The sequence below is a fragment of the Schistocerca nitens genome, chromosome 9 (assembly GCF_023898315.1).
Source record: "Schistocerca nitens isolate TAMUIC-IGC-003100 chromosome 9, iqSchNite1.1, whole genome shotgun sequence".
In the NCBI taxonomy this organism is placed as follows: domain Eukaryota; kingdom Metazoa; phylum Arthropoda; class Insecta; order Orthoptera; family Acrididae; genus Schistocerca; species Schistocerca nitens.
This window is the reverse complement of record NC_064622.1, coordinates 367,156,524-367,173,490: the sequence shown is the minus strand read 5'-3', so window position 1 is coordinate 367,173,490 and position 16,967 is coordinate 367,156,524. Positions and strand designations below refer to the sequence as shown.

The window sequence follows — 16,967 nt, the reverse complement described above, 5'->3', positions numbered from 1 at the left end:
ATGAAATGAACTTCATACACAAGCAAACAGGGATCTTGCATCAAACACATTGGTCAGTGGCTACTGCGAAATTCACCTGCAGAAGAGTGAAAATGAATTGAATTTATTAACGTTGATGAGACAGGATATTACAAGGATACACAGGACTACACACTGTACAGTCTGTTTCTTCAAATTCCTGCATTGGACTGCAAGCAGTTGGCTCATTTGGTACTTCACAGTTAGAATAGTCTCCACAGTCTTGCTATGCTTAGACTGTGTTTTCATTATCCATATGCACTGAACTGTTGTCTACTTCTCCGTGAGAATGGGCATATGACAACACATTCAATGTCTGTCCACTAAAAACCTCATTGAAGTCAAATACAGATATTTTTCTGTAAATCATTCTGACCCATTCCCACTAAAATTTCACCCACTTTAAATTGTGTACTTTTTGAAACATTGTAATATTTACAGACATTTTTCTAAATGTGATGAAACTTGAGCTTGTGTGATAAGTGCTTGAGTGCTTCATATTTGCATAATCAAAGGGTAAACAGCAGTGGAGTAGATATGTTATTGTGGAGGAATAAAGTGAAAATGAGATATTTGTGGGTCAAGTAGAACATTAAATATTTGAGTAAAGAGGTATGAGGAATTGAGGGGGGGATAAGGAAATTAGTAGAAGAAAGAGATGGGATATGATGACCTGCCTTCTCAGTCTTTACCATTGTAATCAGCTTCATTACTGCTGATAACTGTTACAGTATTTATGTAGAGTTTTATGACTCACTTGAATATGGATATGAAAGTTAGGCTGGTTTCTTCCTTTGCCATTATATTTTACTTGCTGAATTAGAGATGGCTTTAATATTATCGGTTTTCAATCCACTTTAAGTTCACAGATTACATTTTTTGCTTCTAGAGTCGAGGTCAGTATTAACGCTTCAATTTTGTCGAATACATTGATGAATTTTCACAGGTAAAATTTGCCTTTTTTCATGCACTTTTCCCAGTTTTGACTGACGCCAGATTAAGAGCAGTCACAAGATTTAGATATTAATGAAACCACAAGAAAAAGTGAGATGTCTATCCATTAATGCCATGCTCTTCCATACAGTCTGCACATCTGTGTCAAATCTCTCTGTATAAACATCTACCCACTTCAGCATTGTCACTGTGTCACATACTGCCAGTCTTACATAAGACTTTCTACATGTTCTTGCCCACTCATAAACTATACAAACCAACTGACAACAAATTTTTGACACACACTGGATCTGTAATGCAGTTCTTAAATTTCTTAAAATCACATGTAATTCACTTGTATCATTTTGTTTCACCATATGATTTAACTTCTTTCCAGCTAGCTATGTGATCTCCTAACCAAGGGCAGGAGATAATTTGTAGGGAGGGGGAGGTGGGGGGGTCTGGACCTGGGGTATGGAGTATTTTTAGTTTATTGAAAGACAAGCGACAACTTGTAAGTAGCCATAAAAAAGTTCTTGTTTCGACCCTGTTAAAAACCTGCACAGTACTGACTTTTCAATTTTTTCCTTGGAAAAAAAGGCTTGACTACATTATATTTTTTCCTTCCTGAAAGCTAGGGGGAAAGGGGAGGGGACACCCCCACCTTTCCTCAAAGTATGGGCATTCTTCCTCCTAACATTTATTGCTGAACATAATCTACACTCCTGGAAATGGAAAAAAGAACACATTGACACCGGTGTGTCAGACCCACCATACTTGCTCCGGACACTGCGAGAGGGCTGTACAAGCAATGATCACACGCACGGCACAGCGGACACACCAGGAACCGTGGTGTTGGCCGTCGAATGGCGCTAGCTGCGCAGCATTTGTGCACCGCCGCCGTCAGTGTCAGCCAGTTTGCCGTGGCATACGGAGCTCCATCGCAGTCTTTAACACTGGTAGCATGCCGCGACAGCGTGGACGTGAACCGTATGTGCAGTTGACGGACTTTGAGCGAGGGCGTATAGTGGGCATGCGGGAGGCCGGGTGGACGTACCGCCGAATTGCTCAACACGTGGGGCGTGAGGTCTCCACAGTACATCGATGTTGTCGCCAGTGGTCGGCGGAAGGTGCACGTGCCCGTCGACCTGGGACCGGACCGCAGCGACGCACGGATGCACGCCAAGACCGTAGGATCCTACGCAGTGCTGTAGGGGACCGCACCGCCACTTCCCAGCAAATTAGGGACACTGTTGCTCCTGGGGTATCGGCGAGGACCATTCGCAACCGTCTCCATGAAGCTGGGCTACGGTCCCGCACACCGTTAGGCCGTCTTCCGCTCACGCCCCAACATCGTGCAGCCCGCCTCCAGTGGTGTCGCGACAGGCGTGAATGGAGGGACGAATGGAGACGTCTCGTCTTCAGCGATGAGAGTCACTTCTGCCTTGGTGCCAATGATGGTCGTATGCGTGTTTGGTGCCGTGCAGGTGAGCGCCACAATCAGGACTGCATACGACCGAGGCACACAGGGCCAACACCCGGCATCATGGTGTGGGGAGCGATCTCCTACACTGGCCGTACACCACTGGTGATCGTCGAGGGGACACTGAATAGTGCACGGTACATCCAAACCGTCATCGAACCCATCGTTCTACCATTCCTAGACCGGCAAGGGAACTTGCTGTTCCAACAGGACAATGCACGTCCGCATGTATCCCGTGCCACCCAACGTGCTCTAGAAGGTGTAAGTCAACTACCCTGGCCAGCAAGATCTCCGGATATGTCCCCCATTGAGCATGTTTGGGACTGGATGAAGCGTCGTCTCACGCGGTCTGCACGTCCAGCACGAACGCTGGTCCAACTGAGGCGCCAGGTGGAAATGGCATGGCAAGCCGTTCCACAGGACTACATCCAGCATCTCTACGATCGTCTCCATGGGAGAATAGCAGCCTGCATTGCTGCGAAAGGTGGATATACACTGTACTAGTGCCGACATTGTGCATGCTCTGTTGCCTGTGTCTATGTGCCTGTGGTTCTGTCAGTGTGATCATGTGATGTATCTGACCCCAGGAATGTGTCAATAAAGTTTCCCCTTCCTGGGACAATGAATTCACGGTGTTCTTATTTCAATTTCCAGGAGTGTATTTAGTTGTAGCAGTATTATTGCAAAATTTGAACAGTGAATTCTATTGTATTCTGTTCAATTTCTGTACTAATGTTAACAGTTGTGGAAAGGATAGATTGCTACTCACTGTAAAAATGATGTGCTGTGTTGCAGACAGTCACAACAATAAGCCTGTTACACATTTAGGTTTCGGTGAAGCCTTCATCAAAAGAAAAGACCACGCATGCATTCAGACAAGCAAGCACACCTCACACACATTACTACGATCACTGGCTTTTCAGGACAGACCAAAACTGAAATGCATCGAACGGAAGCAACAATCCATAGTGGATCAGGGAAGGAGGAGGGGTAGCAGGGTATAGGTGGGGGAGAAGAGGCAGCAGATGAGCCTACCCTGTGCAGTGTTGGGAAGTTTTGGTGGAGGGAGGATAGGGAAAAAGGGAGCGGAAAGGAAAGGAATGAAGAGGAGCGGAGAAGGGGAAAAGATCAGTGGATGCTTTGGCAGAGAGCAGTGAGCAGTTAGGGTGAAGGAATGTGGTTGGGAGGAAGTGATAGGGTAGAGTGGGCAGAAACTGCTGGGCGGAGGGTGTGGGGATAGGAGGTTACCATAGGTTGAGTCCAGGATGATTCTGGTAGTGGAGAATGTGTTGTAAGCATAACTTGCATTTGCTCAGTTTGGAAAGGGTGGTGGTGGAGGGTAGAATCCAGATGACCTGGGTTGAGAAATCAGCCTTTGAACAGGGTGGCCACCATTTATCCTGGCAGATAGCTTGTTAGTAGCAACAAACCCAGCAGAACTGGTACACCATATGGGTGCTTTCGCAGGTGGCCTGGCCTCTGATGGGGATAGGATAAGCCTGTGACGGGACTGGAGTGGGAAGTGCTGGGTGGTTGGATTGGGCAGGTCTTACACCTGGCTATTCCATAGGGATATGATCTCTGTGGCAAGGGGTTGGGATTTGGAATAGCATACACATTGACTAGAATGTTGTGGAGGGTAGGTATTTGGGTGATGGAACACCCCTTCAGGAGGTGTGGGAAGAATCTTGGGTAGACTGTCCCTCATATTAGGGTATGATGATAGATAATCAAGGCCCCAACGAAGGATGAAATTCAGTTGTTCCATTCCAAGATGGTGTTGGGTGACAAGGGGGGCACTATCCTTTCCATAACAGCTGATATTCCAACCTGGAATCTGATCCTTACTAACATCAGATGGGAAAAGCATTCAATAAAAAGTAGTTGCTGCAATTGGACATATTGTTCTGATAACATGCAGATGCTATCACGTCATGTAGCTAAATAAACTTTTTGCTTTACTCCAGATTATATTATGAAACTTGACTTCTAATTTTGCACTATATGTTGTTGTTGATATTAATGACTTTAAGTGACAACTGCACTATTTACTGACCTTTGATAAACTCATTTTTCATCATTTGATTTTTGTAATAATGACATTCTTCAAGAAAGGAACTCGTTAGTCCCACCGCGGTTGAGATTTCGCACTCTATAATATGTAATAGCTCCGCTTACAAGGTGTGATTAAAAATGGGACTTTTTAGTTTTTTAAAATATTCTTTATTTATTCAGCATCAGCTTTGTCCCCTTCAAAGTAATCCCCCTTAGATATTATACACTTTTATCAGCGCTTTTTCCAATCTTCGAAGAACTTCTAAGACTCACTTTTTGTTATAGTGTTCAGCTCTTCCAGTGATTTTGTTTCTATCTCATCAATGGTGCCAAAACAATGTTCTTTCATGATTCTCTTTAGCTACAGGAATAGAAAGGAGCTGCAAGGGGCTATGTCCGGTGAATGTGGTGGCTAAGGCAACAAAATGGTTTTGTTTTTTGCCAAAAAATTACGGAAAAGCATTGAGGTGAGAGTGGAAGCTTTATCATGATTCAGTTTCCATGAGCGATTTTGCCACAATTCTGGCCATTTTCTTTGGATTGCTGCACACAAATAGCACATAACAGCTTATAACTTCTAGCTGGTATTCCTTACTGACCATAATGTCTAATGCAAAAAAAAAAAAAAAAAAAAAAATGCTTGGTATGAACCATAGGCTATGCTGAGAGCAGCAACCTCTCTGATGATGATGGTTATTCAGTGATTTTCTTGCACATTGTTGTCAGTAATTGATGTGCTAAGGCGTCCAAGGCAGTTGTCTTCAGTGTCTTCGCTCGACCTTCTTTAAACTGTTTATACCACTCATAAATACTTGTCCCACTCATAGTAGATTCACCAAAAGCCATACTCAACATTTCAAATGTGGTGCTGCACTTTATTCCATTTTTCAAGCAAAATTTAATGCAAATCCTTTGAGCTGTCGTTTTTTGGAAGTTAAAGTTTATCAATCGCTTAAAAATATGTATAACCTTTTCAACTGATAATAATAAATGAAATATTCAAAACAACTGAAAATGCAAACGTACATCAGGAACATATGGAAAAAAAAAATTGTATAAAGCTTGCAAAATTAAAAAATCCGCAATTACTTTGAAGTCACACCTCATATTTTGACCAAATGAAGTAGTGCAGGCATTACACTCTCGTTTGGGAGGAATGAAGTTCAAATTATCATCTAGCTATCCAGATTTAAGTTTTCCATTGTGTCCCCTAACTGCATAAGATGAATGCCATGATGTTGCCTTTGAAAACAACAAAATTGGTTTTCAAAAACTGCATTGTGCTGTACACAGCTGTATCAGTATATTTTATTAGAGACAATTGATTTCAGTCTAGAATCAGACGACCTGCTCAGAGAAACCATCTCAGCTATGTGTATGTGTAAATAGACTAATGGTTATCAGATATACATTGTTCCAACACTGGTAGTAGCTGTAGATGTATAATAATATGATCCATTAAACTCGTAGACATTTGTGTGTTTGACAAACAAACATCTATGAGGTTAACTGCGCATAACATCACGTATACACAGGTACTATCAGTGGTGGAATGCTGTATGTCTGGTAACTGTTATCTAGTTATGAAAATATTTAACTGGGATGGTTTTTGGGTTAAATGATGAACTGATCCTAGACTGAAATTGATTGTGTCTAATAAAATATACTGTTACAGCTGTGTATTGCATAACACAGTTCTTAACATTCATTAAAGCTGTATAACACCACCTTTATATAAACCTGATTTCTGTGTCCTGAACATAATAATAATAATAAGAAGAAGAAGAAGAGTATGTTTTACTACATAGCTTAAATTTATTTATGTGTTAGCATTATTATTTTATCCACAATGATTGCTTTTGAAGCTTTGGCAGCAGATTAAATTGAGGAAATATGGCGACCACCCACTTATTTGAACTTTATTTATGCCAAGATACATTTTAGTTAAAATTAGCTTCATTCTGATAAATACATATCGCCAGTATTTTGACTGCACTTTAAAATGCTGAAACTGTCTTTCAGTGCAGTAGTTCCTTGTTCCAGTATTTTGTCTTTGACTTTGACACCCCCCCTCCCGCACTCCCACGTGCACATCCGTATGGAACATTCTTCCAGCTAATTACATTGTTGATTGTGTGTGTGTGTGTGTGTGTGTGTGTGTGTGAGAGAGAGAGAGAGAGAGAGAGAGAGAGAGAGAGAGAGAGAGAGAGAAAGTTGTGCACAGTACACGGTAACATGGAGGACTGTATGGGAGGGTGAGGTAGAACAGAGAAAGAGGGACATTGTGATTGTGAAGAGGAGTCGCTGAGGTCTGAATGAGTGAAGTTACCAGTTGGGGCTGGAATGGAGGTGGTGTGGAGAGGGGCTAGTATAGATTAAGGCCAGGTGGATTATAGGATTGCATCCATGAATAATAATCAACAAATGTAGGCAGCTCAGCACATTGTATTAGCTTTAGCAGGAATATTCATTGACTGAAGCTGAAAATCTACACCTTTGTCACTGGCTCAATGACAATGACCCTCAGAAATCAGCTGCACACTATGAGCCTTGTGACCCTACTTTTGACTAGCCAGCACATTACTGTTAGTCTGAACAGGATGCAGTTGAACAGGTATTGTTTACACACATTGGCATACATCCTATAAAAACTGTTTGCTATTGCAGCGTGAAATTTTGTTGCACATAATGGAGCCAGCATATTAAATACATAACTGTAGGAAGCTAATTAAAGATTAATGAAATCTAAAAGAGTAATGTTCAAATAAGTCACTGTTTGCTGACTTTTTTAATGAAATTTTGGCATTAGCTTTCAACATTCTTGAAATTCAGAGGCTATTTTCCCCATAATTGTCTCTTTGGTTATTAAGTGACTCATATCAGTGTAAGTGTGATGTTTTGAGGATTTAAGTCTTCCTAACTCCTCACTTGGAAGATACACTGTATTTTGATTTGTTGCATATTTGTTTCAGATAAACAGATTTCACCGCTTTCCCAAGCATCTGATACTGGAGACTCGAATGGTGACAATCAGAAACAAAAGCCTGTTCCCTGTCCTTTATGCTCTAGACCTTTTTTAAACAGAAGTAGTTTGACTTATCATATTCGCACTCATCTCGGAGTACACCCATTCCAGTGCAGATACTGCTCCAAAGGCTTTGTGCGCAGAGATACTATGCTAGTGCATGAGACAGAGCACACAGGCATGAAACCGTTTGTTTGTGATTCGTGCAATAAATCTTTTCCAACCATGGCTGTGCTCAGGAAGCATGCTGCTACACATGCAGGGAAGAAACCTCACACCTGTGATGTTTGCCACAAGAATTTCAGCTCAAGAGGTAATGTTTATTCGTAATTCTGCAACGCACTGAATTTTTTTGTATCATATTATTTTGAGCTGCACTGAAAATTGTGATTACTTCATTGAAGTATCAGTTAAAATGTTCAGCAAGTTTAGTGTATTTAAATAATGGTGAGTTTTTGAATATTTGACTAAATTGTTTTCATTAGTGTGGCTGTAGCTATATTGTTTCTCCCAGAGCAGGAATTCAACACATTTTATGTCTTTTTGGCATTTCTGAGAGACTGTTAAAAAGACTTACTGTCTAAATTGCGGTAACTTTTATTAGCTATCATTTTTTATCTTGAATATGGATTTCCTTGAGGTCTGCTGCTGCAAAAGAGCAGTTTAACCAAGACTAATTGTACTTTCACTGTGTGCATAGCCAAAGTGAAGATGATCCATACCTTGAACTGTTGCTGGTTGTGGATGAAAGTTATTGTGACATAACTAGCCATGTATTTAATAAGCAAGTCAGATATTTAGTAGCAAATCATGATTATGGTATATTCTCATGACACTTGTCACTATTTGACATTTGTACAATAGAAAATGTGTTGATAATCCATCTGAGTTTTAGAATAATTCTGATACACACAAATATTGCACAAGAAGAAGAAGAAGAAGAAGAAGAAGAACTGGAGTATTCTCCAGTACAGTAAGCAGATTCAGATGGATATATGTTGCAATAGTTACGCAGGAATGAATATGCAACACAGATTAGACTGTAGGAGAATTGCCAGAAGATGATCCCTCACAACTGGCAGCATTGTTACCAACTTTCAGCTACAAAGCCCAAACAACTTCAGGCAAAAACAGTAGTAATCTGTAGAGCTGTGACAACACTGATGCATTGCCATAAATGTGTACAAAACTCATTAAGTGATTTGTTCAAATACATGTGATAAGCAGTCATACAAAGCACACTGCAGCTGTCAGAGATCTTCTTGCGTCAACTTGACTATAATATAGAGCTTCACCAGACCTCCCTTAGGACTGGAGATATTTAGCATAGAAATAAGTGAAGCACACTTTGATGACCTACACACTGAAATTAAATGTCTTGTGTTTAAAGTCCAGATTAAAGTGGTTTATTTTTTACAACTCCTCAAATCCCTACTAACACTATGACTTACCTTAGGAGATAGACTGAAAAAGGGCAAACCTACATTTATAGCATTTGTAGATACAAAGAAGGTTGTGGAACTGTTGACTGGAATACACTATTTGAAATCCTGGAGGTAGCAAGGAAATCCTGGAGGTAGCAAGGATAAAAAAGAGCTTGAAAGTTGACCTGCAGTTTACACAGAAGCCAAACTGCAGTTGAGCTGATGGACATCAAAGACGAGCAGTAAGTCAGATGGTGTAAGACAGGGTTGCAGCTTCTCCTCAATGTTATTGAATCTGTACACTCAGTAAAAAGTAAACAAAAGCAAGGAGTAGTTTGATACTGGGATTAAAGTTCAGAGACATGAAATGAAAGCTTTAAGGTCTGCTGATGACATTGTAATTCTGTCAGACAGCAAAGGATTTTATAGAGCAGTTAAAAATAAAATAGGTAGCATCTTGGTAAGAGGTTATAGATGACTTTCAACAAAAGTAAAACAAGAGTAATGGAATGTGGTCAAATTAAATCAGCTAATGCTGATAAAATTAGATGAGGGATTGAGATACTAAAAGCAGTTAGTAAGTTTTGCTATTCAAATAGCAAAATAACTATCTGTGGCTAAAGTTAAGAGGATGTGAGATGCAAAGTGCTAACAGCAAGAAAAGCAAGCGTATCTGAAAAAGATAAATTTGTAAAAATTAAGTATAAATTTAAGATTATGGGAGGTATTTGAATGGCATCAAGTCTTGTAATGAAGTAAAATGTGGGCAATAAGCATTTCAGACAAGAAGAGAATAGAATATTTTCAAATGTGGTATTGCAGAATAATCCTGTAGGTCAGGGGGGTAAATTGAGTAATTAAGTAATTAATGAAGATTTACTGAATTGAATTTGCAGTGTGTGTGTGTGTGTGTGTGTGTGTGTGTGTGTGTGTGAGGTGGAGGGGGAAATTTGTGGCACAACTTAAGGGGATAGCCCTCTGTGACTGCATGAAAAATAGGTAGTTTTTATGATTTTTGCTGAGTAAAATAAAGTCATGCTAAGTCTAATGATACAGTTTTGTTCTTTAAATTGAAGGTGGAAGGGAAGAAAAGGAATGAACTATTGATGTCAGCTGCCATGAGACATTATGTGGAATCAGTGGTGACGAGTGAAAATTTGTGCCGGACTAGGATTTGAACCTGGGATCGCCTGCTCACTAGGCAGTTGTATTAACCTCTGCATCACCTGGGCACAGAGTTTACTGCAGTTGTACAGACTATCTCGGCATGCCACCTGGCCAACCCACATTCCCATGTAATGCCACCTACCTGCAGTCTCCGTCTATGTGTTCTGTGCTTGCTACTTTCATATTCCTGCAGGAGGTGGTCGACTGTAATATTGCATCCACACTGAAGAGGGTGGATTCATTGCCCGTTGAGATGAATCAATTACATGAATGTGTGTAGTGTGTGTGTTCTTCAGACATGTTCGAAGGAACAGACACCGCACACTTGCATAATTTCATTCCTTACACGTTTCTCTTTAAGAAGTCACTTTTGTGCGCACATTGGATGATCCTTGCAACCTCTTCATGAGATGGAAGGATCCCTTGCAGCCAGAAAATTGGTCATCAGTGGGAATTCCCAAACCCTGCTATTTGACATGTAACAAAATGATTTTGTGTAAATAATTTTCAATATGTTTTCTGCCAGCATACATAGTATAATTGAAAAATTTTAAGTTCTAACAAAATGATGATGTGTTGAAATAAATGTGAATGTCTTTGCCCACAAAATTGAGATGAAAATGTGCCATGAAACAGACATTTGAAGATATCACAAAATGACTATGTATGCTAATAGAGGATTCAATTTAGAACAAGGGCATCAAATACCAATCAAAATCATATGTACCTTTTTCAAGTTATGTTTCCAACCAATTTGAAAAATTCATTGAATGTTTTTGATTACATTTTTTTGTATTTAAGTTAAACATACCTCTAGTCAGCAACGCCCATACCATACAGCAGTATTTCTGGATCCAAAATGAATGTTTCCTCCATCTTCTTCATGGCCATGATAGTCCTGTGAGCCTCTTTGGCAGCTTTGGTCATCTGCTGCTCAACTTGAGCGATATGTTTTCCATCCACTTTTGTACAGAAGTTGTAACAAGTGGGCCCAATCTGAAGTTTGAGCACATTGATGATTTCCATCATTGAAATTACATGTCGATTACATTTTCCCTCTGTGATTGGTTTTTAGAGACACTTTTTCACAAATTGCTTTGTAACTCAGTAATGGAGATTCTGGCAAGCTTGTGATGAATACTGCAATAAAATAGACATCCCAGAGAACAGTGTAAGACGATAACAGATTTTTTGAACTTTCCGAGTAAGACTACCCCCTTAACTAAAAGAAGGTATCTGTTGATAGGACACATCATGATGCTCAAGAAATCATAAATATGCAAATGGAGGAAAGCAGAGGGAGACCAAGACTTCAGTATAGTAAGCAGGTTCAAATGGTATGGTATATTGATAATTTTCACTTATGGACCGTCCAACAGCAACTGAATAAAACACAATTTTAGTGCCATACACGTTTCGCCTTTATTTTCTGCAAGGCATCATCAGTGGCCTGGAATATGTACATATGTTAGCTATTTTATTTACATTTTTGTCACTGTGCCTATAGGTTATAAACAGTTCTGGTGGTTGGTATTTCCTATTAAGTAGTAATACTAAGTTATGGGATTCACTCAGATTCAGATTAACAATAATTTACTACTTACATGTTCCGTGAATTATTTTTACAATAATTGTCAACACATTAAAACTTCATTGGTACAATAGATGGGTAAGATACGTTATTTTTGTTGTTGTTTTTGCTGTTCCCAGAACTGTTTATAACCTATAGGCACAGCGACAAAAATGTAAATAAAATAGCTAACATATGTACATATTCCAGGCCACTGATGATGCCTTGCAGAAAATAAAGGCAAAACGCGTATGGCACTAAAATTGTGTTTTATTCAGTTGCTGTCAGACAGTCCATAAGTGAAAATATCAATATACCGTAGTATTACGTGCAACTGAGGAGGACAAGACCACAAAAGTTGAAGAGGTTCAAATGGATATATGTTGCTGTAGTTGTGCAGGGATGAATATGTGACACAGAATAGACTACAAGAGAGTTGACAAAAGATAATCCCTGACAACTGGCACCATTGTTGCTAGCTTTCAGCTACAAAGCCCAAACAGCTGCAGGCAAAAACAGTAATTATCTATAGATCTGCACCAGCAATGTTGCATTGCCATGGATGTACACAAAACCATATGATGTTATTTGTTGAAGTAGATGTGATAAACAGTCACACTAAGCACACTGCAACTGTCAGATATCTTCTTTGGCTGACTTGACTGTAATGTAGAGAGCTGCATCAGACAAGACGTACTGGAGCTGATGATGATAATGGCAACAGCAAAAACAACAACAAAAATAACGTATCTTACCCATCTATTGTACCAATGAAGTTTTAATGCGTTGACAATTATTGTAAAAATAATTCACGGAACATGTAAGTAGTAAATTATTGTTAATCTGAATCTGAGTGAATCCCATAACTTAGTATTAAAGGAATTTAATGTCAAGTTGAAAGAGAATTTTAGAAAACATGGTGTTTCTTTCCCAACTAGAAGAAGATATGTAGGTCATTTATGTGGCATGGAAGTGTCCAATAATTGCTAACACATTTTCCTGTACATCCTATCACAAACATATACACTTAATTTCAGGGGAATGAAATGCAATGTAATTTGCAACTGAAGGCAGTCATAATAGTACAGCCATTAGCTACAGATTGTATGGTTGCTCCAAGCAACTGGACTTAACTGAGAGGCAGAATTTTGTGTTTTTGGACATAATTTTATACTCAAAATTTTATCTATACTGATTTTATTTCATGTCCTCTATAACAGGAACATGTCATTGTGTGGAACACTATCAACAAATATAAGAGGAATGGTTAGAGTACATATTGCCACACATCAGCCAGCAGTGTTAGAAGAGAGGTGTCCACAAGCATGTGTAATGTACAGTTGTATTTAACAGGCCAACACTCATAGTTTCTCAGTAATGTTTCTGTATTGCAGTGTAGCAGTATTTATCACTATATGAATCATTCAACAGATTTGAATGAACTAAGTGATAAATAGAACAACAAATTTTCAAATTGTTCAGTAGCATACTTGTGGCAATCTTAATTTCATGTAATCACTTTTCTCTTTTTATGTTTAACTGGGAAAAGGGAAAGACTCAGTCTTGAGAAAGTGATAAAATTAATATTGGGACCTGCTGAGCAATTAATCTGAAACAAACAAACAAACAATACAATACATGACAAAGGGATTGGGTGTGGGAGGGGGCAGAAACAAAAATCTGCATCAATAATGCACATGTGGCAAATGGTAAAGAACTTAAAATGCTTGATTCTTCTCAGTTGGTATGTTTTATTCTATATTTTTTGATTCAACATGTAACAGTACAACTTGAGAACAATGTAGATAGCACATGTATGTTGCACTTGGGAATTATAAATATGAATAGTAAATAAGTAAGATGGTTATTGAGAGGGGAGGGCGGAGAAGGAAGAAAAGGAGGGGGAGGAGGAAGGAAAGGAGGGAGGAGAAATGATGTGTTGTTGTGCATCGCTGCCTAGTCATTGATAAATGGTTCAAGACTGCTGTGTGGTTGGGTTCCTTTGAAATGTCAGCAGCCAATTGGCTTTGCAGTTTGTAGGGAGTGATGAAAGTGGCTAACAGACTGCTACTATTGATGCTGAGGCAACAGCTGCATTTGTAGCTCAGCATCTTGTGTTACATCGATGCAGGCAGAAATTAGAATATAAGCAACTGTTGATTGTGTTTGTTGCTTGGGGTGCACTTGTCCTTAAGTTTACACAGTCTTGTAGATACATGTCTGTTCGGTAATTTCCACTGTACAGGTCATTTAGCTAGCTTTCATCCTGTCCAGCCAAATTTTTAGTTATTTAACTCTGAACGTGGCTGTAGTATGTTTCAGTTGCGCACATACACATGTTTCACGGTTTCTGAATAAAATGTGCCCAGACTTCATCAGTTCACATTGAGGACAGTCTTTTTTTGTGTGATAACATATGCAGGCTGCCAGAAGAGGTAGCTTGAAAGGTTTTAGTCACTCTGGTACTAGAACTTTCTTGGTACCACAGGCTCCACTGTTGGCTGAAATTTTTCTATTTTCCCCTATTGTGAGGGAGGGAATATATCACCAAGGAACCCAACATTGGGTTGCTTTGTGTATTTGCAAACCACTTTCGAGAGCCCTTCTGTACTCTATTTTGGAATAAATTCCAGGGACTAGATTATGGTATCTGCTGTAGGATAACTCTTTCCGTACTCCCATTTAAGCCACCCAAGCTGTCTACATTCTTCTTCCATTCTTCATAGAGTTGAACTTGTCTGAGCCTGTACACTGTATTGTTGTAAGATGCCCATGGTTGTCAGAGTTTGTTATGCATCTATCATGAGTTCTACACTCAGACACTAGAAAGTAGCACAGAAAGACTATCCCAAGGGATGGATCCTATAAAGAGCAGCCTCTTCATTGACCACACAACAATATTACAGTTACCAATAAGTGACCCTGCAGAACCATGTGGATGTGGTGCAAAAGCAGCAGTTATGTGTTTCTGGAAACATGACACCACCTTTACACTGATTATGGACCTGCAGTCCCAAATGATTACACACAACTGTTCATCTCAGGCTGCTCCCCATTGTTAACCTGTAAGTGACAGATGTTTCAGTTACTGATAATGCATTACATTCGCGATTATTTACGCGTATGTGCAGTGCAGTAGGGTCAATGTTCAATGCTTGTACCTGGTATGGACATAGGAGAGAAGTTAAGTTGTTTTGTGGTTAAAAAGGTCAATCAGTCTCTGTTGAATCACCTTTCAGAAGACAAGCTGTGGTACTAACTCTGTTGTATTCCTTGTTTGATAACTGAATTTTTTAGATTTTTGTTTGGAAAAGTCAAAATCAGCTATTGCGAAAACCATCAGCCAAAAAATTTATTCATTGTATCTGTTTGACAAGTTATTTTCCTAGTATGAAGTACAGAATGGGATTTGTGAGACGAGAGGCACAGGATTTCAGTTACTGTGAATTTTGTATTACTGTATCATGCTTTTAAATGTTTATCCACTTGTATTTATAAAATGATGTACCAACAGACTGACGGCTTCCTACTCTTTCAGCATTAAAAATGAGTAAAATGAAAGGTGAAGATACAACTTCAAGTCTACAATTTCATTTTGTTCCAATACTAGCTTGGATTCTCCTTTGTATCCTAATAGTGGTGATGTCCAGGAATTCTGTGTTTATATTTAATTTTATACTGTATGTTGTTAGACTGCAATAAGGTCCTTGTATTAAGTATGTGACATTTATTTATAGGGAATAATTATAATATGGAAAATTTGGGACAGCTTCTACCGGTAAAATTGGAATTAACTTAGCTGTGGAAAGGTCTTTAATTTGTGAGATAAAATATTTTAAATACTTCAGTGATGTCAGTGGACTTCGTGCAGTACAAATTCTGTTGTGCTCTGACAGCTATTTATATAAATTTTATTTCCTTAAAGATTTTACATTAATGTGTGTTGTTCCAGGTAACCTGAATCAGCACATGAAAAAGCACACGGCTGTTAGGCCATTTTCTTGCGAACAATGTTCAAGAAGTTTCGTATTTAGAGGTGACCTGCACGTACATCTCAAAATGCATGCTGGAATCAGGCCACACAAATGTAACTACTGTTTAAAGACATTCAGCAGCAAAGGTAACCTCAACCAACATCTTAAGATGCACTCGGATTCAACATCTTATGTTTGCACTACATGTTCCAAGGTCTTCACCATAAGATCATGTTTTGAGGAGCATATGAAAGGTCATGCAGATGTCAAAACTGAAGAAAAATCTATAAAAGATTGTGCTGCTGTGGATCAAGAGGAACATACAAAAGATAAGACTGAATAAACATTCACATATATTTCCAAAATGTAATTTGTCATTGTTTCGAGATATGGGAGATTTGTGTAAGGCTGACTATTCTGATTGTGAATAACTTGGTGTTATATACTACTTTTCTAAATGTCAGTAGTCTTAGTATATCTGTGAACATTTGGTTGTGATTTAGTGTATAAGCTTGCTTTTATTTAACTACTGCTGTGGAGACCATGACAGTTTTCAAAACTTGATGCCAAATGTATCATGGCAGTATGACAGACTTTCAAGGTAGTGTGGAGTCTAACAAACTGCTTGTTTCTTAAATCAAAATTATTTACTTAATGGGAAGTTATATGGGTTGGGGAAGGGGAAGATGACAGATGTCCTCATAAATATGCAGTGTCACTAAATTTTACATCCCCAGTTGCTACATGACTCTTTTCCTCAAAGATCAGTTATGATGTGTTGTCTCAATCACTATGTATTACTCACTATTCTTTTTGCTTCTTGGTTTCATGTGAACTTAGATTTATTTTATTAAATTTTTGTTCTATATTTTCTAAAATTAAAAACAAAACAAAATTCAAAGTGCCACATTGGAAGGATCTGTCGTGGCAATGTGGCCCTCATTATCCTAAGATGTGCAATATGATCATTTTTGCTCACAAATGGTCTAAAGTAATCCCCAAGATTACTTGCTTTTTTACCATGCACTTCTGCATGGCTTAAAGGCAGAATTCTCTTCAACTTTCCTGACAGATCTTCACGTGAAGCAGCAAAATTTTCATAATGAGTAATTCTGTTGGCTATTTCCCTATTTCTGATGTCAAGCTTGGGCTAAATGTTAATGTGGGATGACTTTCCCTGTGAAATTGTCAAACAGGGATGCCCGGTTAAGTTTTCATTAAGAATGAAGTTTGTGGGCAGCCTGATAATCAGGACATATTTTTTGTTTTTGTCTTTAACATGATGTAGTTAAGTTATTTATTATAAACCATCATAAAT

The 16,967-nt window shown here is 38.9% G+C and overlaps 1 protein-coding gene across 1 annotated transcript in view; it reads left to right on the top strand.

Moving 5' to 3' along the window:
• LOC126203442 (gastrula zinc finger protein XlCGF7.1-like) overlaps positions 1-16,297 on the top strand; it is a 104,583-nt gene extending 88,286 nt beyond the window's left edge. Inside the window, exons 4-5 of the mRNA XM_049937760.1 lie at positions 7,462-7,827; positions 15,628-16,297. Of these exons, the coding sequence (XP_049793717.1) occupies positions 7,462-7,827; positions 15,628-15,992 (731 nt within the window). The 3' untranslated portion in view covers positions 15,993-16,297. The remainder of the gene's footprint in view (positions 1-7,461; positions 7,828-15,627) is intronic.
• Positions 16,298-16,967: the final 670 nt, after the last annotated feature.